The sequence below is a fragment of the Salvelinus sp. IW2-2015 genome, linkage group LG22 (genome assembly GCF_002910315.2).
Source record: "Salvelinus sp. IW2-2015 linkage group LG22, ASM291031v2, whole genome shotgun sequence".
In the NCBI taxonomy this organism is placed as follows: domain Eukaryota; kingdom Metazoa; phylum Chordata; class Actinopteri; order Salmoniformes; family Salmonidae; genus Salvelinus; species Salvelinus sp. IW2-2015.
Window position 1 is genome coordinate 28,508,408 of NC_036862.1, and position 23,011 is coordinate 28,531,418.

Genomic DNA, 23,011 nt, shown 5'->3' on the forward strand with positions numbered 1-23,011 from the left:
GAGAAACAGTGATCTATTTCCACTACTTTCCATTTTATATTTGGCAACAGATTTCATAGCAGGAACTCTCCATTCATGTCCTTCCCTATAATGAATATTTCACTGTCTCTTGGCCCCCTTCCTCAATGTCAGTTTCTTGTGCTACTTAGGCTAAATGGCCACTCTATTCTAACTGATAGCTTTCCATGTGCCTTGAGCTACTAAGTAATACCAGTATATACATATAGCTACCATACACACTATCTCAAATGCAACATATTATCAATTTTCACGTTTGGCATGTGCTTCCTTTTTGAACGTCATCTGACAACAGCTCAAAATGATACAGACCACAGTTTAGGTTTGGTCCCAAAATGGGCGCCCTCTTTTACCGGACGGCATCAATCTCTGAGCCCTAGTCTCCTCGGCTCCTTTACTCCCCTATTCTTCTACTATTACTGTTCTCTCATCCCTCTGTTTTCACTCGTCCACATCAGGCTTGACGTCCAGCATGGCGTGGAGCTCCTCGGGGGTGTATCCCAGCAGGCTTTTTAAGTCACAGACAAAGCGGTAGACGTAGCGCTTCCCTGATGTCTTGTGGATGATGTTCTTGTCGTAGTAGTAGCGCAGGCCTCGGCTCAGCTTTTCGTAGTTCATCTTGGGCTTGTTTTTCCTCTTCCCCCACCTCCGAGCCACCTGAGTCACAGAGGGAAAAGGCACCCTGTTACACNGGGGGGGGGGGGGCCTGCTCGCTGACTGTGATTGGAAACAGATGTTGACGAGAGCCAAGGCAGAAAAGAAAATTTTGGGGAAAATTCTCAGGCCTTCTCTTTCTGGGCCCTGGCTCCAGAAGCCAATCACAGCACGGCACACGCTGGTCTGAGGGGTGTTCAAAACCGTCTGATTGGCCAAGGGTTCTAACGTGGGCGCTCTGAGCAGATGTCCTGGGAAAGTTGTTGAATCCCAGCCGACCCGCTGTAAAAGAGAAGTGAAAACATTCGGTCCTACAACTGGACAGTGACCAAAACCTGTTCTAATCCAGCTGCACACACACACAATCCACTTGTACAAAGAGAGGAACACATGCATGGAATCACATTCTTTTTTCCAACTGAAACGCTTCCTATAGACCTATAAATTTAGACCTACAAATATAGACATATAAATATCAAATTCAGTGTCCCTATTCAAGTTAAGTAATACATTGGCCTCTTAAGAACCAAAATTGAAAATGACCTTTATTCAAGAAAATGTATTATGGCGTATTACCTTTCCCCTTTGTTGTTGTCGTCTGGAATAGACATTTTCTAATGAATGCAGGAGTGTGGCTCAACACCTTCACGACCACCCCTTCACCCCACCAACCCTCCTCACTCTCCCCTTAACCAGGAAAGACCACTCCAGTCCTCAGACACACATCTCCTCCTTCACCTCCTCACAAAGAAGCCCCCCTTCATTGTGGCCCTGTATCTGACAGGTGCTGTAGTGCATGGGTTGTAAATCAATCACCATTACTAATGGAAAGTCCACATTACCATGTGAAGCCAGTCCATTTCCTGCCCAGAATGCCAGGTCCCTGGTACCCAGGCCCTCATGAATGCAGGGTGGGTGGTGCACCAGCCCCAAGACTGGCTCTCATTTCAGCAGGGCTACCAGGAGGACCAGGGGTGCCTCTGGGAGTCAATGGCATATTAACTGGGGATGCGACAACAGCAATAAAAATGCAAATTGCAGCCCAAGCTGAGGATGCCCCAGCCGTGACCTTCATAAACCTGTATAATACAGTCCTCCACCTGCAGTGACATGTGGGTCAACCCATCTCCTCCACCACAATACACACAGTTGAATGAGAAAGAAAATAAAAAAGCAAGAGATTGACTACCTCCTTTTCCCTGAGTGGGAAGTCAGAGTAAATAAAATGTATTTTTTTTGTGTCAATGAAGTTTGTTACTTACATGTACGTTCCATAAATGTCAATCTGCTTTATGGGTGCTTACTCAGTCTCTGACCACTGTGGTGATTGTGTAAATCCTCCATCTCTGAGTGATTTTCGGTAACAGCAGGACCCATGAGAAGAGTCAGACCATTGGAAAATATGCGGACTCTTGTAACAGGCATGGGCTAATGTGTTTATGTGTTTACCCAGACACCACTCCTACCCTGGGTCCATATTAACCCAACCAAGGAGATTCTACCATGAATAACAATTTTATTTTATTTTATTTTTTATTTTAACTTTATTTAACTAGGCAAGTCAGTTAAGAACACGTTTTTATTTTCAATGACAGCCTAGGAACAGTGGAACAGATTTTTACCTTGTCAGCTCAGGGATTCAATCTTGCAACCTTCCGGTTACTAGTCCAACGCTCTAACCACTAGGCTACCAGCCGCACAATAAGACCAGAATAGAACCACCTCTGTTGTGTTACCACCAATGGGGGGCCGAGGGGAATGTTGGTCATATTTCATGCCTTCTCTGCATAATGGAAGCAGTGAGCTGTATCTGTCTGCGTCACACTCTCCCTCTCTCCCTACAGAGGAGCTGTGATTATGTACTGAAAGAGGCAGAGATCAGGGAGGCATCGTGGGTCCTACCACCATCCTATACACATTTCTTAACCAACTATGCAATAGGCCTGAACAACATACTTACTAAGTAGGGCTAGGAGTTTTTCCTGTTTAGTTCAGGTGGTTATGGGAATCTCATGGCCACACAGCCAGACAAACCTCCTATCCTCCTCCTACTCTATTCTTCCCCTTCATCTCAGTCTTTTCAGGTTAACCATGTCATCTTTAACTGTGTTGAGCAACACATTTCACCAGCCTATATAGCGCAGCTATCTATCTGAACCTTAGTGTGTACCATCCTCCTCCTCCTTCTCTTCCTCCTCCTCTTCGTCCTCCTCCTCCTCTTCATCATCCTCCTCTTCTTCCTCCTCCTCTTCATCCTCCTTCTCCTCCTCATCCTTTCTCACTCATGGGAAGATTAGGCGTAGGAGACAGATGAAGCTTCGCAAGCGAGGCCATTAGATAAATATTTGGGTTGAAGTCTGACAAATGCGTCTCTCTCCGTTTCTGGAGCGGAGTAAGCTGTGAGCGACATGGGGTCTCAGACAGGGAGGCAGACATCTCCGTCTCGGTGACACCACCAGGCGCTACGGTTTTATTTTCTATTCCGCTGTTCGGTTCTCTCTCTTTTCTCTTTACACCAGTGATTATAGCAGTCTGTGAGTTGAGTGAGATACAAAAAAGAACCATGTGAAATCCCCACCTCGTCTGAGTGTCTCTTTCTTTGGTTGTGAAACCAGCAGGTGTGAATGGTATCATAATGTGTTGGGTTATGTTCCAGGTTCTTTGGCACAAGGGGCTCCCAGAGCTTCCAGTGAAGTGTTTAAAGACTATGTTGCCTGGTTATAGTGTCTGGTCTGGATCACAGGCCCAGGGGGGTGGAATACTGAATGTTAGAAGAACAACCTGCCTAACTTAAGCCACCCTCTGCTAAATACATATTCATCCTGTCCAGTGGGAAATTAGCCAGCAATACAGTATGTATGTGTGTGTATGTGAGTGTATGTGTGTGTATGTGTGTGTATGTGAGTGTATGTGTGTGTATGTGAGTGTATGTGTGTGTATGTGAGTGTATGCGTGCATGCGAACGTGTGTCAGTATCTACATCCTGTCTGCTATATTTATAGAAAGTTGCAGGTACGGAAAGTTTTAGTCATGTTGCATCCAAGTCCCAGTAAAAATAATAAACCTTATTTTGTTAAGGAGTCTGAGACTATAGTTTTAACACTTCCTACAAATGTTCTATCAATGTCTGATTCAATGTTCTCCTGTTCTAACCTAAACGTATTCACTACAGCTTATTTGAACCAAGAACATATTGCACGCTATGATGCACTAGACAATCGTTCTAAATATGGTATGGATTTCAAGGACTAGCCTATGTCCTGATGTGAAATCTCAAACCAAGCCAATATACAGTATCATCCCAGTAAAGGAAAATAAAATATTTAATCTTTATGCCAATAACTTTAGTTTGCTACAGACCATTGCGGGATAAAGACACTAGTCTGTATTGGGACTGGTCCTTGGCATTTTGCCCTATGTGCTGTTCTAGAGGAGCCAGAGAGCTGTGCTGTGCTGGCCAGGGCAGTGGCTGGGGAGCGGTCACGACATCTATGTTTTTAAAAAATCTATAGTGGAATTACTAGGACCTTAGGGCTACAAACACATGAATGGGCCCAGCGTGCCTGTTTCTGCTTTGACGTCACCCATCGCCGTGGAAGTGTCACTCTTGTTAGCCAGGTACACACCAGCGACATCCCAGCATGCCTTTCAGAGGGGACCTGGATCTGCCACCAGGCCCAAACTGGGTTCTGAGGCCGAGAGACCAATACATACTGTTGATCTGCACATTGTAGATGTATTTGGGTAGCCCAATTCAGATGTTTTTTCTACTAATTGGTCTTTTGACCAATCAGATCARCTCTGAAAAAGATTTGATTTGAAAATATCTGATTTTACTGGTCAAAAGACCAATTAGTGGGAAAAATATCAAAATTGGGCTGCCTTACACAGTCTTAGTGTTATCATGATTGAGTGAGATACTGACTTGCTCAGGCAGGTTTTGGATGTGAGTTATTCATATGCAATGTGTGAAATGGAATAGGCCTAGATGTGTTCATCCAGTACATGCGCAGGTGGTTATTAACATGAGTACGAAGAAATCTTTTGAGGATAATGTGTAGGTACTTCTATTATGTTTACAAAAAGATAGACTAACTGACGAACCTTTCTTTTGGCATGTAGTCAAGGCCAGGAAGCCAAGTAAGACTGCAATCTGCGAATCTGCTTTCTTTAATAGATATTTAACTTGTTTCCAATGTACTGTAAGTAACAGTATAGATGTAATGTTTCAAAAGCCGTTGTTGCTCTGGTAATATTAGAAGAAATAATCACACAATACACACAAAGTATGAAATACTTGTTCACATATATTTTTTTATAACGTATTTTTTTTAAAGTACATTAAGAAATAGAAGCAACAGTTTATAAAACTTTCCAGCAGAAATCAATGATGGGCCAGCATCAGCCTTTTTCTTTAACAGACAGGTCTATTCTCTATATCGAAAGAAAATCGCTACATTTTTTTCCTGTGCTACCTTTATTTCCCATGAAAGCACCAGCTGTCTGCGTCTTTTTCTTTTATAAAATATAAATTATTGAAAAATATTCAAATGTTTGTGAACTAAATACATAAAAAATGATCTCATTAACAAAAATACAGAAACACTATAAAATATACAAAAAAAACAACACCATCCATAACAAAAAAGGTTTCCTAATGGATCAGTCTGAGATATGCTAATATCGCAAGGTATCTGTGTATTTATGTATTTAGTCCATTTAGAAAGATCTGTGCAATACTTGTGTCTACAACTTAACGTATATGACATTTACTGAAACAAACTTGACTTGAAGTCCAAACAGACACAGTATATGTTCCATTTAAACAAAGATATTATATTCTGATTTACTCAAAATGGTGACTGGCTAGTAGCTGGAAGGCATCATCAACAACAAGTTAAGCATATATTTAAATATATGAACAGTTGCCCTAACGTAAAACATTTTTTGGAGGAAAGAAATCTGAACAGTAATAATCAAACAGTGATGTGAATCCTGGAAATGTAGCGTGCAAAATGAACCACAGAGATTGGGTGGATTGATTTGTTCAAGAGAATTCAATCTTCTCTACACAAGATTACGTGTGTGTGTGTGTGTGTGTGTGTGTGTGTGTGTGTGTGTGTGTGTGTGTGTGTGTGTGTGTGTGTGTGCTGACTGACACTAGAAAAACCAACCCTGTGGTCAGTTGCCCAACAAAAAAGTAACTAATATGGACAGAAATCCCTTTCCTATAATCTCAAGAGGGAACTACAGTCAGTCCAGCCAAATATCTTCGCTGAGTCCTAACACTGAGTGCTTTCCAACAAATCAATAGATCAAAGCAGAAACAACACTTTGAATGTGAGGGAATAACAGTCCCTGTCCTTCAAGATGGTGGACATACCCAAAGCTCTATCTATCGCCCAGACCTCACATGGGTTTGGTTATTATTCCTGCTTTGTCTCTTGCTTATTTGTTTAATCTGGATCTTAATAAAGCATTATGAAATACAATCTGTACAAATAAACATTTCAAAACCTATTTTCATCAGAATGGGTAACATTCAGCCACTGTAAACAATAACATTTGTATTTTAAGATGATATTTCTTGACTTTGGCTTTTCCCATAAGACCTGCGTATAGTCATGTTCCCACTGACGACATTACTCAAAACCCAACCAGCACAGCTACTGTGGCTCTTGAGCAAGCTGCACAAGTACATACAGTATTCAGGGCATGTCATTTCATTGATCCTTTCCATATACTGAATTGGGTGTTCTTATGTGTTAGAAATAGAAAAGCATGTACAAAGCATGGTAAGAAAAGAGCATATAATGCCACATCTCTCCCAGTCCTTTAGCCCAACTCTTTATGGTAGTCCTGTTTCCTGTCGATCTCTCCCTCCTCATTGGTGAAATGGAGCATCCATACAAACACTTCAGTTAACAAAAGACTCCAAGCTGTACAACAGCACAAGCATTAATCTCATCCTCATACCATAATGATGATCATTCTCTTTCAGCCACTACTGATTAACTTCACAACTCCACGGTTCCCTCCCAAAACTACCCAGTCCTCCTCTCATCTCTCTCTTTTTCAAACAGTCATCCAAAGTTTACACTCCTTGCTTTGAACCCTTCTCTTTTCACCCTACTACCATCATGCACCTTGATATACCTTAACTAGCTATGGCAGCTTCCCTTCATTCAGAGAACACCACGTAACACACACAAATACAGTACACTCTACATTCCTAAGCTTTCTCTTTTGACTACAAAAACCATCCCTCGTACATGGCTCGCAATTCAATTTGTCAACAACAGGTCCCTCCCTCTCTGCTCTCTTCTAAAGCAATGCTAAAATGGGGGTTTGGAAACCACTCAATGTACAGATTGTGATGGGCACGTTTGACTCTTTCATGTCCAAATACTTTCAAAACTCACCACAGAAAGGGTGTCTAAGGATTTTTATTACTGGTGGTAAGACAGTATATTTCTATAGTGAAGCGGCAAATGTGCAGAGCTGAAAGCGTCAGTTTTAAAGCAACGGTTACTTTCAGGTGTCTATCAACCATTCTTGGTATGAGTAAGTAACTCTCCATCCAACTATGAAAATGAGTAAAAAGGCCAGTGTCTAGTGTCATCTGATAGTCATATCAGCATGTTTCAGTTATTGGGCTTTCACAGAGAGGAGACAGGACTAACTTAACATTAAATGGTGCAACGTTTGGTTTCATAATACCTTCATAAAAAAAATATTTTAAAAAAACGGGGGAACCCTGGTCGGACTGAGACTAAACAGTACACCAGGAGTTGAATCTCAACGATAATACTGACACAAACATTATGCTTCTGAAACAAAAGTCACAAAAACAACACTTTTTTGGTCCAAGCTGAGAAATCTACCCATGCCTATTGTGTGGAGTGTGGCAGAGAAACAGTGATCTATTTCCACTACTTTCCATTTTATATTTGGCAACAGATTTCATAGCAGGAACTCTCCATTCATGTCCTTCCCTATAATGAATATTTCACTGTCTCTTGGCCCCCTTCCTCAATGTCAGTTTCTTGTGCTACTTAGGCTAAATGGCCACTCTATTCTAACTGATAGCTTTCCATGTGCCTTGAGCTACTAAGTAATACCAGTATATACATATAGCTACCATACACACTATCTCAAATGCAACATATTATCAATTTTCACGTTTGGCATGTGCTTCCTTTTTGAACGTCATCTGACAACAGCTCAAAATGATACAGACCACAGTTTAGGTTTGGTCCCAAAATGGGCGCCCTCTTTTACCGGACGGCATCAATCTCTGAGCCCTAGTCTCCTCGGCTCCTTTACTCCCCTATTCTTCTACTATTACTGTTCTCTCATCCCTCTGTTTTCACTCGTCCACATCAGGCTTGACGTCCAGCATGGCGTGGAGCTCCTCGGGGGTGTATCCCAGCAGGCTTTTTAAGTCACAGACAAAGCGGTAGACGTAGCGCTTCCCTGATGTCTTGTGGATGATGTTCTTGTCGTAGTAGTAGCGCAGGCCTCGGCTCAGCTTTTCGTAGTTCATCTTGGGCTTGTTTTTCCTCTTCCCCCACCTCCGAGCCACCTGAGTCACAGAGGGAAAAGGCACCCTGTTACACCATGTATCAACCTTGAGACGGAGCTCTGCACTAACCTCACATTAAAACATGATTGTGTACATGTCTTCTCTTGACATGGATCAATATTTAATGTAGCTAAATGTACCTGATACCGCTAAGGTTTCTCTGAGTCTAAGTAAGGCAAATAACACTGTTGTTGGCGTCACATTAAAAAGACATCAAGCTCAATATCCAGGCTGCATCACATCCGGCCGTGATTGGGAATCCCATAGGGCGGCGCACAATTGGCCCAGCGTCGTCCAGGTTTGGCCGGGGTAGACCGCCATTGTAAATAAGATTTTTTTCTTAACTGACTTGCCTAGTTAAATAAAGTTTAAATAAAAAATAAAATAAAAATCTGTCTAACTGTTTAGGGCCCCGATGCCATGTGAGGTCAGTTGGGGTGACCTCTCACCTCGTCAGGGTCGGACAGCTTGAACTCCCAGCCGTCTCCCGTCCAGCTGATGAAGGACTGACAGGACTTGTCCGTCAGAAGCTCCAGCAGAAACTGCCACAGCTGGATGGGGCCGCTGCCTGCAGAGCAGAACCAGGAAAAAGGAGAGAGGAGAACAAGGTTAGAACACTGAGAGAGAGGAGCCTTTTCGTATAATACAGATCAGTATTACAGAACATGACATCATCAGCCGCATGTAAACACAGCATATCTGTGACTGACTGTTCTCCTCATGCTTCTCATTAACTACTTGACTTGGGGTCATTCATCTCCTACTATAAAAATACAAATATTGCACTCAGAATCAGACATGTACAAGGCACGATAGTGGAGAGAAAACAGTGTTTTCACAGACAAGGGTCCCATTCATCATGAATCCCTTTGTCTACACTTTGCCCTCTGCAGTATGTGGAGCTGGGCTTCACAGCGTGTTTTTGTCTATCTGTATGAATTTCATGGCAATGAAATCACAGTGTTTAAAATAAGAGGGGGTCTTCATATGAGGCCTTGGCTGTGTGTGTGTGTGTGTGTGTGTGTGTGTGTGTGTGTGTGTGTGTGTGTGTGTGTGTGTGTGTGTGTGTGTGTGTGTGTGTGTGTGTGTGTGTGTGTGTGTAYAGTGSCTTGCGAAAGTATTCACCCCCTTGGCATTTTTCCTATTTTGTTGCCTTACAACCTGGAATTAAAATATATTTTTGTGGGGTTTGTATCATTTGATTTACACAACATGCCTACCACTTTGAAGATGCAAAATATTTTTTATTGTGAAACAAACAAGAAATAAGACAAAAAAAACTGAAAACTTCAGTGTGCATAACTATTCACCCCCCCAAAGTCAATACTTTGTAGAGCCACCTTTTGCAGCAATTACAGCTGCAAGTCTCTTGGGATATGTCTCTATAAGCTTGGCACATCTAACCACTGGGATTTTTGCCTATTCTTCAAGGCAAAACTGGTCCAGTTGGATAGGTTCCGCTGGTGTGCAGCAATCTTTAAGTCACACCGCAGATTCTCAATTGGATTGAGGTCTGGGCTTCGACTAGGCCATTCCAAGACATTTAAATGTTTCAATTTAAACCACTCGAGTGTTGCTTTAGAAGTATGCTTAGGGTCATTGTCCTGCTGGAAGGTGAACCTCCGTCCCAGTCTCAAATCTCTGGAAGACTGAAACAGGTTTCCCTCAAGACTTTTCCTGTATTTAGCGCCATCCATCAGTACTTAAATTCTGACCAGTTTCCCAGTCCCTGCTGATGAAACATATCCCCACGTCATGATGCTTCCACCACCATGCTTCACTGTGGAGATGGTGTTCTCGGGGTGATGAGAGGTGTTGGGTTTGTGCCAGACATAGCATTTCCTTGATGGACAAAAAGCTCAATTTTAGTCTCATCTGACCAGAGTACCTTCTTCCATATGTTTGTGGAGTCTCCCATATGCCTTTTGGCGAACACAAAACGTGTTTGCTTATTTTTTTCTTTAAGCAATGGCTTTTTTTCTGGCCACTCTTCCGTAAAAGCCCAGCTCTGTGGAGTGTACGGCTTGAAGTGGTCCTATGGACAGATACTCCAATCTCCGCTGTGGAGCTTTGCAGCTCCTTCAGGTTTATCTTTGGTCTCTTTGTTGCCTCTCTGATTAATGTCCTCCTTGCCTGGTCTGTGAGTTTTGGTGGGCGGCCCTCTCTTGGCAGGTTTGTTGTGGTGCCATATTCTTTAAAAAATGTTATAATGGATTTAATGGTGCTCCGTGGGATGTTCAAAGTTTTGGATATTTTATTAGAACCCAACCCTGATATATACTTCTCCACAACTTTGTCCCTGACCTGTTTGGAGAGCTCCTTGGTCTTCATGGTGCCGCTTGCTTAGTGGTGTTGCAGACTCTGGGGCCTTTCAGAACAGGTGTATATATAGTGAGATCATGTGACAGATCATGTGACACTTAGAGTTCACACAGGTGGACTTCATTTAACTAACTATGTGACTTCTGAAGGTAATTGGTTGCAACAGATCTTATTTAGGGGCTTCATAGCAAAGGGGGTGAATACATATGCACCCACCACTTTTCCGTGTTGATTATTTTTATTTTTTTTACAAGTAATTTTTTAAATTTCACTTCACCAATTTGGACTATTTTGTGTGTGTCCATTACATGAAATCCAAATAAAAATCAATTTATATTACAGGTTGTAATGCAACAAAATAGGAAAAACGCCAAGAGGGGTGAATACTTTGCAAGGCATTGTATGTGTGTGTGTAGTGTAAACTCCCAGAGATCAGCCATTAGAAACATTACATTTAATCTAATTTGTAAACAAATGTTGCTTGATTTTCTGTTATTTTCAGGTCTGTACTAATAATGCAATGTACTGTAAAAGCAATTGAATGCATTTACCTACAATTTGATTGACATTTTTTACATATATTTGTAGATTAAACAAATGGACCAAATGTGACGACCTGAACTTACAATCGTGTTGAAAAGAAAAATAAATCGTAGCAGGAGAGAAAAACGTTTGGTTTGTGCTGCGCTCCATTATCTTCTGTACTCTTTGATCTTGTGGTTTTCTGTACAGACAAAAAAAACGACCTAGTTCAAATCACACCTGGCTATGCAGCGCCTACTTAGCAAAGCTGTAGCAGAGCGGAGCTGTTACCTCCCAGACATGCCTCATAAAATCACCCTCATACAACACACACCAAAGCTTTCAGAGAAATTGAAGTGTGGGTTGAACACCTGAAAGCAAAATAAGTTGTGTTCAATCCAAGGCTTCTACTCGCTTCCCTCAGTTATGAACATGAATGTAAAGACGCAATACCCACAGTTCATAAAATAACAACCAGCTATATTCAACTGACTACTGTACAGTAGCTCTCCTCCAGATGAAGGCACATTCCAAAAAGCCTGCTACTGTAACCGTGGGCCCACATAAGGGTGATACAACAGCGCCCCTTTCCAGCCCCCTCAAGCTCTCTCACACGAGAATGTTTGGCGACCCTAAAATGTTTTCCCAAAAATATGTTAAATGCCCCCATGCACAATGGGCCTCATTGAAAAAGCATATACTGTGGAGAAAGGGTGGGGGGGATTGCATTCATAGTACTGTTTAGGATCTGCCTTTAGGCTTTACAGATGAGACTGTAGCCTATGCAGGGTGGAGAGAGAGAGAGAGAGAGAGAGAGAGAGAGAGAGAGAGAGAGAGAGAGAGAGAGAGAGAGAGTGAGCAAGAGAGCGAGAGAGAGAGAGGGAGAGAGGGAGGGAAGGGGGGAAGAGAAAAGGAAAGGAAGGAAAAGAAGGAGAGAAAAGAAGAAAAAAGAAAAAGAAAGGAGGAGAGAGAGAGAGAGAGAGAGAGAGAGAGAGAGAGAGAGAGAGAGAGAGAGAGAGAGAGAGAGAGAGAGGCTGTGCCCCAAGGCACAGTGACTGACTGCCTGCTGCATCCCCAGAGGTGACAGAAGTGTGATTGGAGATGAGAAACACAGTCAACCTCAGAGAGAGCTGACGACTGACTGGGCCTCACTAATCTCACACCTTCTTTATCACACCAGCTCATCACTGTGTGTGACAGGGAACCGTGTGTGTGCCTGTCAGTGCACAGCTACTGGGAAAGGAAGCCAAAACACACGTTTTCCTCAAAAGCTATTTGAGATATTACATAAATGTTTTACTCTTTTCTGGGGAGATTCTCTCTGTTTTTCACATAGTAATAAAATGCATTTGTTGTTTGGGGGCCAAATGGGGGTTGATCATTCTCTTGGCTGCAGGACAGCATACAGGGTAATAACAGTTAATAACAATGGCTGTTGCCAGCTAGACACTTCATATCTGAAGCATATTGAAGTATTTTTACCACTTATGTTCATTTTCTTCTCTTTAGTTCTGCATGACTCTAAAAGCTCTGATAAAGTATTCTGACTAAAATGAAAATATTGGAACATGGATTAGCCTCTGAACATGAGTCTATGGTAGTTGTATAACTAATGCTACATCATTAAACACATACAGTAGGGAAGTGAATTGACATAATTGATTAGTACAGACAACTTTGCAGATTACAAATTACCATGAGATGCCAATTGTAGGCAATGAGTAATGCAATCTGAAGTATACATTGTCAGTGACGAACACTGTATGTTCTGGTATTTCCCCTCTCCTCTACTAGCAACCTTGTGACTGCAATTTAACACAGAGGGGAGAAAGTCCCCAAAGACTAGATAGAGAATTGGAGACATTGTAACTAGTGTGTCTAGTGCATTAAAGCTATTGAGAGATAATTTCCCCTTAAATTGCTTCTCTGTCTCCATAGATGTATAGAGTGCATTTCGAAAGTATTCAGACCCGTTGACTTTTTCCACATTTTGTTACGTTACAGCMTTATTCAAAAATGTATAAAATTTAAAAAATCCTCACAATCTACACACAATTCCTCGTAATGACAAAGCTAAATCAAGTTTTACATTTTTTGTGGAAATATCACATTTACATAAGTATTCAGACCTTTTACTCAGTACTTTGTTGAAGCACCTTTGGCAACGATTACAACCTCGAGTCGCCTTGGGTATGACGCTACAAGCTTGTTACACCTGTATTTGGTCTGTCCCAATCCTGGGAAGATCCTGGGGAGTGTCGCTGCACAGCTATTTTCAGGTCTCTCCAGAGATGTTCGATCAGGTTCAAGTCCACGCTCTGGCTGGGCCACTCAAGGTCATTCAGAGACTTGTCCCGAAGCCACTCCTGCGTTGTCTTGGCTGTGTGCTTAGGGTCGTTGTCCTGTCGGAAGGTGTACCTTCGCACCAGTCTGAGGTCTTGAGCGCTTTGGAGCAGGTTTTCATCAAGGATCTCTCTGTACTTTGCTCCGTTCATCTTTCTCTCGATCCTGACTGGTCTCCCAGTCCCYGCTGCTGAAAAACATCCCCACAGCATGATGCTGCCACCACAATGCTTCACTGTATGGATGGTGCCAGGTTTACTCCAGACGTGACGCTTGGCATTCAAGCAAAATAATTCAATCATGGTTTCATCAGATCAGAGAATTTTGTTTCTCATGGTCTGAGAGTTTTTAGGTGCCTTTTGGCAAACTCTAATGTGCCTTTTACTGAGGAGTGGCTTTCCRTCTGGCCACTACCATAAAGGCCTGATTGGTGGAATGCTGCAGAGATGGTTGTCCTTCTGGAAGGTTCTCCCATCTACACAGAGGAACTCTAGAGCTCTGTCAGAGTGACCATCAGGTTCTTGGTCACCTCCCTGACCAAGGCTCTTCTCCCCCGATTGCTCAGTTTGACTGGGTGGCCAGCTCTAGGAAGAGTCTTGGTGGTTCCAACTTCTTCCATTTAAGAATGATGGAGGTCACTCTGTTCTTGGAGACCTTCAATGCTGCAGAAATGTTGTGGTACCCTTCCCCAGATCTGTGCCTCAACAAAATCCTGTATCGGAGCTCTACGCACAATTCCTTTGACCTCATGGCTTGGTTTTTGCTCTGACATGCACTGTCAATAAAAAATGTCAAATCAATTGAATTTACCACAGGTAGACTCCAATCAAGTTGTAGAAGCATCTCAAGGATGATCAATGGAAACAGGATGCACCTGAGTCTCATAGCAAAGGGTCTGAATACTTATGTAAATACGTATTCATTTATTTTTGCAAATAAATTCTAAAAAACTGTTTTCACTTTGTGATTATGGGGTATTGTGTGTAGATTGATGGGGGAAAAATATTTAATCCATTTTAGAATAAGGCTGTAACATAACAAAATGTGGAAAAAATCAAGGGGTCTGAATACTTTCCGAATGCACCGTATATACTTGTGCTTAATGTTGAAACATTAAGAATTCAACTCTCTTACAGAAAAAACACATGAATTTGTGTGTGAAATCATGTGATTTTCCACAATCATGTAGTTTTTCTGTAATGGCTATAGGTCCCAAAATGTAAAATGGTGAATAGGGATTTAAGTAGATTTTTTTTTTTWACTTTTTCACTACGTTTTTACAAAACAAACGGAAAACCTTGCCATAAAAAGAGTACGAAAATAGAATGTGCCAGACCTTGGATCTTTTTTTAAACTTCTAAGATGTGTTTCTTTGTGTTTGAATAGAAGATAGAGTAGCTTTTTCATCAGGCACTGTAGGTAGAAAGGGGCCTTAACAGATGAACAGATATATCTACTCTAGTTTTAAGTGCAGGTATTGTTTTGTGTTTGCACCCAGGTTGCCAAGACGACCTGGAAAATAGGTTGAGATGCGGCCACAGATAAAACGGTGCAGATGAGAAAGTCAGAGGTGCAAGACGAGGCGAGATGGAGAGAAGAGGCTGAGAGCAAATGTCTTGGTTTCCTGTGAGTGCATGACTCTGGAGCTGCAGTGCCGCAGGCTGTTATAGAGGTGTGTATATAAACGCTCTCAGCCAGAAGCTGTGCTGCCAGTTACAGAGACCCAATTACACTGAGGTACACCTACAGTATGTACATCTGCTGCAACTGCCTGACAAACATGTAACATAGGGCTCCTTTGAGTGGCATAAAAACGCCTGTAAGAAGTAAGAAGGATGAACGTTTGGCCATATTTATTGTAGTTGATCGCACATTTTCCAAACTGTAACCTGTATTTTCTTCATTCATTTCGACTAACCTGTGTATCCTGCCAGTGCTGCGGCGGGGATGACAGGTTTGTCCTTGCTGAGGTCTGAGCGCTCCCTGACGTAGTCCTTGAAGGTTCCCTTGGGCTTGTGTCCATGCAGGGTGCTGGGGTAGTCCTCGGAGTCGAAGCTGTCATACGATGGGACGCGCTGCAGACTGCTGAAGGAGGACTGGCTGCTCCAGGACTGGGTCAGACGGTCACAGCTTTCAAAGCTCTCGTTGCTCTCAAACGAGTCCTGGCCTCCCAGCTTACCTGAGAGACAGAGAGGGGGAGAGCAGAATCTGTTTGTTTTATTGCCTCATAGTGTGAGAGGGAATGAAAATAGAATTATCTGAAAGTAAATAGTTTAGAGCAGTGACATTACGATTTGACAGAGGACAATATTTATGGCAGGAATACACATTAGACATTGGCAGTAAATTACACTCTCACTGAGCTTCTTTGTTCTGTATAACGTAATGGTATGGTCCTGGTCCCTTCATTTCACACTCAGTTTAGCATGTGCAACTGCTATTTGGTTTTGTCTAATTGGAAGAAGATCAATGCAAATTGCCTTGCTATTTCTGGCCTCGGGAAAGATAAAAGGAGCATTTCAACTGAGAGCTATTAAAGAATAAAAGATAWTCCAGTGCCTCGACTGATACTGAAATCTTCAATTGCACAAATTGAAGCCACATGTGGTTTTCGGTGGTGCCACAAATACTTTCCCACATTTAGAAAGCACAATGCGCTGCCAAAAACCCTGGGATTTATTATGTACGAGGCCTGGACATACCTTGGAGGCGAATGCCCAGTCAGTCCACTGGACGGGCCTGTGTACTGTAAACTCCCTGACACCCCTTATTAATTTGTTAAACCGGGGGATTTGAAAAGAAAATCCTCGCTTTATTGGTATCAATGTAAACCACGCTGTTAATTCTTCTCCAAACTATCAGTAGGAAATCAAACAGTGGTGCATGTGGCAGGTAAACAGAACGATTCATGAGAAACAAAAACCACGCTCTGACACTCTTTGTCACTCTCTGTCACTCTCTGTCCTTGCTGAGAACCACCTCAAGGTTGAGATGTAAAAAACAGAGATGAGAAATTTGAGAGAAAAAAAATGTGGTTGTTCTTGAAGGTTATCTCGTTTGGGCTGTTTTACATGAAAGCTATAGGGACAGAGCGCTAACACACCGTGTGGCTTTGTTCTCTTCTCACTCTGACATAAACAATTGACTTATTATCTCCTCGAGGCGGGTTTGCTTGAACCACAAGCCAGCCTTAGGGCCTCCTTTCTTCTATCGTGGTACATCCAGTGATGTGGCAGGGCAAGATTGGAGGGTGTCAGCGAAATCACACGCACACAGTGATGTTCACAAACCCAACCCAATTAGCTAGACCTCAAGACTCACACAAGGAGTTACAGTCAACACCGTGGAATGACTTATCATAGATTCATAATGTATGGACTGAATCAGAGTCTCAGTCTTATGCACAACTAAGACATGGACTATAGGCCTAATCACGTAATGGCCCCAAGTTACCCAAGTTAACTTGTTCCTCTTTGAGATAGGGCACCTAATACACAGCAGCTGTAACAGCCACACTTCACAAAATCTTGATTTCCAACCATTTCCTTCACTATCTTGTTTGTGACCCCTCACCTCTGCTGATGCGGCCCACACACATGTTGTCGGGGGAGACCACCTCCTGCTTGACTGAGAAGTAGTCCCCCTGCAGTGTGTTGAGGGGCATGTCCCTGAGGATGACGTTCGGGTATTCGCTCTCGTACTTGAGTGACAGCAGGTCCTCTGAGCTGATTGGGTGAAGGGTCTGGTAGGACTCTGTGATGAAGCCCGGCTCTGAGTATTCAGAGGGAGGAACGCACTGGGCATGCTCAATGCCATAGCCTGGAGAAACACAGGAGAAGGAGGAGGAGAAGGAGGGAGTGAGAGAGATGGGAAGAGAGTGATAGATAGAGACAGAGAGGGAGGTGGAGAGAGAGAAGGAGGGGGCGGGAGAGAGTGAGAGAGAGAGAGAGGGGGGAAGAGAGTGAGAGATAGAGAGAGAGGGAGGTGGAGAGAGAGAAGGAGGGGGTGAGAGAGAGAGACAGAGAGAAATTGAGAAATGGAGAGCTCAGTGTAACTGCAACAGCAAAAAATTACTGGACCTACTGTGCTGAGTCATAACCCCATTCTTTATGTATAGACATTGATTGACGTAACATATTACATATTAACAAGCCATTAGTGCATTAGAGCCAGACTACGTACATAGGATTTAGTCTCCTCAGTGATACTTACTGACAAAGTAGTCTGAGGTATAGTGGGATTCCTGGAAGGTGGAGGTCAGGCCGTTGACAGGGAAATGTTTTGTGTCTTCTTCATGAAAAATAGATATCAACAGTCACTGACCCTGTCATTGATTTAATGTATCCTATAACAGTCGTAAACACACTGCATCCAGTATGGTTGGGCCTGGCTGATTAAATATTAATGACCAGGAGGAAACGGAGGTCTTCCTCTTCATCTCAGATTACCATGTAAATGCTAACAGCGCTAACACTTGAAACCGTTTTGCACAAAGAGACTACAGCGGCAATGCTGTGCTTCAACACACAATACAGCTAATGTGATAGGTACAGTAGGCAATTCTGAGGCTTATGATTGATATCAGGGTTGGGCTCAATTTTGAATTGAAGGTCGTCATTTCAGGAAGTAAACAAAAATTGTAATTCAATAATCTAAAAAGGGCATTTATTTTCAATGACTTCTCAATGAACTGAAAAGTAGAAGCTATATATATCAACATTTTGGAATTTTTTTATAAWTKTTTTATTAAAATCCCTACCTGAATTGACTGACTTCAATTCTAATTGAGCCCAACCCCAATTGGTATGATGTACAGAGCATTGTGCGTACTGTAGTACATCATGCTACAGCCTGGGCCTACCTTTCTGAAGCATCTCTAGATGTTCCCAGAGGATGTCGCCCACATAGTCAGGTGCTAGATCCAGGAAGCGTTCCTTCCCCAGAGCACACATACTGGCCCCGTTCATACAGAACTTGTGGAAGTCCACGCTCTTCAGGCTGAACTCATTCACCGTCCACGTCAGCCACTCTCCCACGTGGCTCTCTGTCCACTGCCTGGGGTCTGAGAGGAACATGGGGGGAGAGGGAGGGACATGTCACTGAAGGGCTACCTGAGGTCACAGTCATATACATGGTGACAAGAAACCTCCACTCCACTCTGTTTTAATCTACCATCTCCTGAATTAGAATGGAGGTGAGGTATTACCAGGCCACAGAGCCATTTCTGTAGCACATTCATTTTCATTAGCAGTTTCAGTGGGTCATATTTTAGACGTGCTGCAGCTGCTATTAGAGGTAAGAGGTGAGGTGGTGCAGATAAGTGGTGATAGTAACAATAGACTGACAGTGAAACCCCAGCTATTTGCAGACTGGCTGGGAGGGCTGGACTGGGGATACCAAACATAGACATGCTGCATCCTATAATATCAAAATGGTGAGCTCTGTGGTATGCCTCAATCGAAGAACCATCATTAATCATTTCTGTCTGTCTCTCTACCCCGGCTTTCTCTGAATCCTACAGTCTGTCTGACAACCAATACACTCAATCTGTCATTTTGTATGTAATGTCACCACTTAGCTATCTTTAGTCATACTGAGAAGAGGGGTTTAGATTTTGAGTGTGTGTAGGGAAACATGTCACAGTGGGTATTCAAAAAATATGCATGTAAAGTGAGAGAAAGGAAGAGAAAGAGAGAGAAAGACACAGMAAGAGAAAGTAAGCCTTTGTTTAAGTGCTTTACCTTTGGGAATGGCCAGTCGTTGCTGTTCCTTTGTAAAGCCGCTGAACGTGTCCTTCAGAGCCTGCGACATCATCTCTTTACTCCCTGGAGTGAGCAGGGGCACGTCTCCACACTCCAGATCTGTCAGTCACACAGGAGAGAGAGACTAGCAGTCAGAGACAGAGCACAGGGCCACACACACACACACACTGTCCAGACAGACAGTGTATCAACTTGGGAGAGAATCAATTATACTATGGCAGCTGCCGCAAACGCTATGGTCACATACACGTGCACACCAACAACACATGCTCCAGCTTCCGCTGTCCGTGTTGTCCAAGTGCCTCAAAGCAAACAGTTGTTTGTTTGGCAATATAATACATAATGCTCACAATAGGACAAGGTAGAAGCATTCTCATGGGGACCAGTGGGTAGGACTCACAGAGTGGGGCTGAATACCTATCACTGTTGACATCTTATGCCCCTTTCCCCAGAGGTCAGGGACGAGGTGATGATGTCACGCTAAAGACCCCTAGGCCAGGTCTGGAGGGGGGTGGGGGTAAAGAGGGTCCGAGGGCGGTGGGGTGGAGGGTGAGTGTCTCTGTTGGTCGGGACTAGCACAGGCCCAACTGTTCTCTGCCTCACAGATTCAGTGGGCACCCAGCATGAGAAACATCGAGCAGTTCTTTGATGGCTTTAAACAGTGCCTGATGAACGCACTGATTAATTAGGACTCTACCCAGTGCTATCATGAGGGGTGTATATGGAGTGGAGGGGGAGAGGGAAGCCCAGGGCAGGCAGAGGCAAACTAATGACAAGACAGCACAAAAAACTAAGACTGGAAAGAGAGAGAGAGAGACAACAAGAAGACAGACAGACAGACAGACAGACAGACAGACAGACAGACAGACAGACAGACAGACAGACAGACAGACAGACAGACAGACAGACAGACAGACAATGACTGTGACAGTCTATTGTGAATGAATATATAAATCACCACATTTCATAACAAAAAAAGGCATAAATGATTACCACGGCTGTATGTCACTCTGTCTCTATCACCCCTCGCCGTGTGAGGTAAACTACCAGATCACAAGCAGGCCCGGAGGGAGGCTGGAGACGTTTTGTCACCCCTCTGCTGTCTCTCGATGCCATAAATGTTCTGGCATCTCTGCCCTGGTTTGATCTGCCAGCCCAGCGAAGGGGAGGCCGTGGCGATGTGCAGTTCATGCGTGTTTTCACTGCTCATCGACGTTCCCGACTTCGTCTGGAATGCACAACAGCTGTCGTTCCTCTGTGGGCTGTGGAACTGTAACTCAACGCTGCCCGTCTGGAACCCAAGGCTCTCTCTCGCTCTGTCTAACCGCTGGAAGCTGACATGCCAAATTATGCAGAATGCCCAAATGGAAGCGAACCATAACACTGCCGGTGTGTGATTCGATTAGGCTCCCTCTCTCTCCATTTGGAAGTCCTGATTATACTACATATTACAGTAACCACTCTATTGGCTTGGTTACGCATTTCTACAGTATCATGGTATTTTAGTATCATATTACAAAAGACTGAAGAGGCTATTGTCAGACAAGGCCCATTCTGAAATTAAAATAAAACGAGACCTGACTGTATAGCGTACACCATGTCCCTGACTGCACGGTCGTCTTGACCATCTCCACCGAGACGGCTGGTTGTTGAGTAACTACGTAGGGTTAGATAGCGCTAGTGGAGAGCGCTCGCTGGCTGAGATGAGATGGAGCATGCTCAGAGTCAGACTGTGCCTGGGCTTTGATATCTATCAAAGACAGAGACAGAGAGAATGTTGAAGTTTATTTTACATGGATCGAGTGGCGTTTGTCTGCACTTTGGAACCAGCTCGCGCTGCCCTCTCGCCATCCCCACGCTGGGCTTCGCAGGYCTAAAGCTGTCTTAAAACCAGGGCCCCATCAAAGACACACAGCTCCCTCTGGGTGAGCAGGTGGGGGTTCATATTGTACAGACACCCACCAGCTGAAACAGGCAGTTTTAAAACCCCCAGATAAGATTCATATTGGTTATGTCTTAACCAGAGTGTCTGAACTGCATAACATTCATGTTTTAACTTTAAATGCAGTTCTCTGTAAGATAGCTAATGTACTGTATATATAATAACTGGGGAGGCTGGCTTGGGTATAGAGTCTCTGCTAAATTATGAGGCCCTGATATGGTTTCAATGCCTGGGAGTCTGATTAGGGCAGGTTAGGCAGGGTCAGTATCACTGAGAGTTAATCACTGAGAGTTAGCCAGCCACCTGCACACACAGAGTGGTAGTCTATCATAGGATAAGACCCATCCATTTAGTGGACTGACAGTGTGATTGGGTTTAATATGTAGTGTGATTATGACAGAAGGACGGTAAGGTTGGTGATCTATGACACCCACMACTTAGATTACATTGGAGAGAGGGAGGACCGTGCCTGCATGTGGCTTATGGTAAATAGTCTTATTGCACAACAATTAGGAAAAAATATGGATCATTCCATTTTTTATTAGAAGTGGTATGTAAAATGGGACTATATTATCATTGACAGACAGCGGGAGAGAGATGTCCTGTAGATTTACTGTAAAATATATTGATAGTCACTGGTTGGTGTGCCACAATGATATCTGTCCCCAGAGATGCCCACTGAATAGATGCTGTGCGTGCCAGAAAAGCATCCCTCTTCCCCCACTCCTAACCTTCCCTGCAGACAAAGGTTCCAGTTCACACCTCTGGCCCACAGGTCTATTAGCAGCGGGGAACAGGAGGAGGGAGAYACACGTGAACCGAATTAGTAGCCTTCTTCGCCTGTGCGCCGGAGCGAGGATGTGAAATTGGGATTTTGCGGCCAGGGCCATGGCCCTAAGGAACCGTGGTGGGGCTGGGGAGGGGCAGGGCAAGTCAGGGTGGGGTAGGGTGGGTGAGGGGAGTGGAGTGGAGTGGAGGGAGAGTGGAAGGATGAGTCATTGAGCTGTAATGTGAGTCGATCACAGGACTGACTGGGGGGAGATGAATGAATGAAAAGGGAGGCCTCAGAGTGCTCCCTCTGTCTGACATCAGAGTGGGAATGGTGCCATCTCCCTGCCTCTGGCTGAGACTGCTGTGTTCATTCATAAACCCCCTGCTACGATGCTGCCTCTGCTTCAGATGATGCAACGACATGCATGGAGCAGGAAACTTCTACTGACACAATGGGAGAAAGAAGCACTGTGCTATCATGTGGCTATAAATAGTCCTAGACTGAGTGTGTATGAATGTGTGGGTGTCCATTTAGGTCTGTCATTGTGTGTGAGAGAGAAAGAGAGTTGGTGTGCAATCAAAGAAGGGAGGACGTCTACGGGGCTATTCAGTGGACTGTCAGATATTTCAGCAGTGAAATGCTTTTAAAGCCATAAAGGGCTGATTTAGTTCAGTCTAATGTGAGATTAACATCTTTGGCTGACAATACACCTGTCTTTCTCTTTCTCTCTCTCTGCAGCGCTTTGTGGGTGGTACGGCTGTATTTATGTATGTGACTGGCTCCACTTCCTGAGGCTAAGGTGTCACTTCCCAGAGAGAGAGAGAGAGAGAGAGAGAGAGAGAGAGAGAGAGAGATTCTGGTCAACAGTAATAGTAGTTACAAGTTGGTCAACAGTAGTAGTAGTTACGGGTCTGTCAACAGTAGTAAGTAGTAACAGGTCTGGTCAACAGTAGTAGTAGTTAGAGGTCTGGTCAACAAGTAGAGTAGTTACAGGTCTGGTCAACGTGGTTTAGTAGTTAGAGGTCTGGTCAACAGTAATAGTAGTTACAGTCTGGTCAACAGTAGGTTAGTAGTTAGAGGTCTGGTCACAG

The 23,011-nt window shown here is 43.6% G+C and overlaps 1 protein-coding gene across 4 annotated transcripts in view; it reads right to left on the reverse strand.

Moving 5' to 3' along the window:
• Positions 1–4,959: 4,959 nt before the first annotated feature.
• LOC111949447 (protein C-ets-1) overlaps positions 4,960–23,011 on the reverse strand; it is a 51,939-nt gene continuing 33,887 nt past the window's right edge. For all 4 annotated transcript variants that reach the window (XM_070434199.1, XM_023966646.2, XM_023966645.2 and 1 more), the window contains 7 exons: positions 19,186–19,305; positions 18,306–18,506; positions 17,657–17,734; positions 17,018–17,263; positions 15,363–15,623; positions 8,707–8,825; positions 4,960–8,257 (listed from right to left, as the gene is read on the reverse strand). In XM_070434199.1, coding sequence (XP_070290300.1) covers positions 8,042–8,257; positions 8,707–8,825; positions 15,363–15,623; positions 17,018–17,263; positions 17,657–17,734; positions 18,306–18,506; positions 19,186–19,305 — 1,241 coding nt within the window. In that variant the 3' untranslated portion in view covers positions 4,960–8,041. The remainder of the gene's footprint in view (positions 8,258–8,706; positions 8,826–15,362; positions 15,624–17,017; positions 17,264–17,656; positions 17,735–18,305; positions 18,507–19,185; positions 19,306–23,011) is intronic.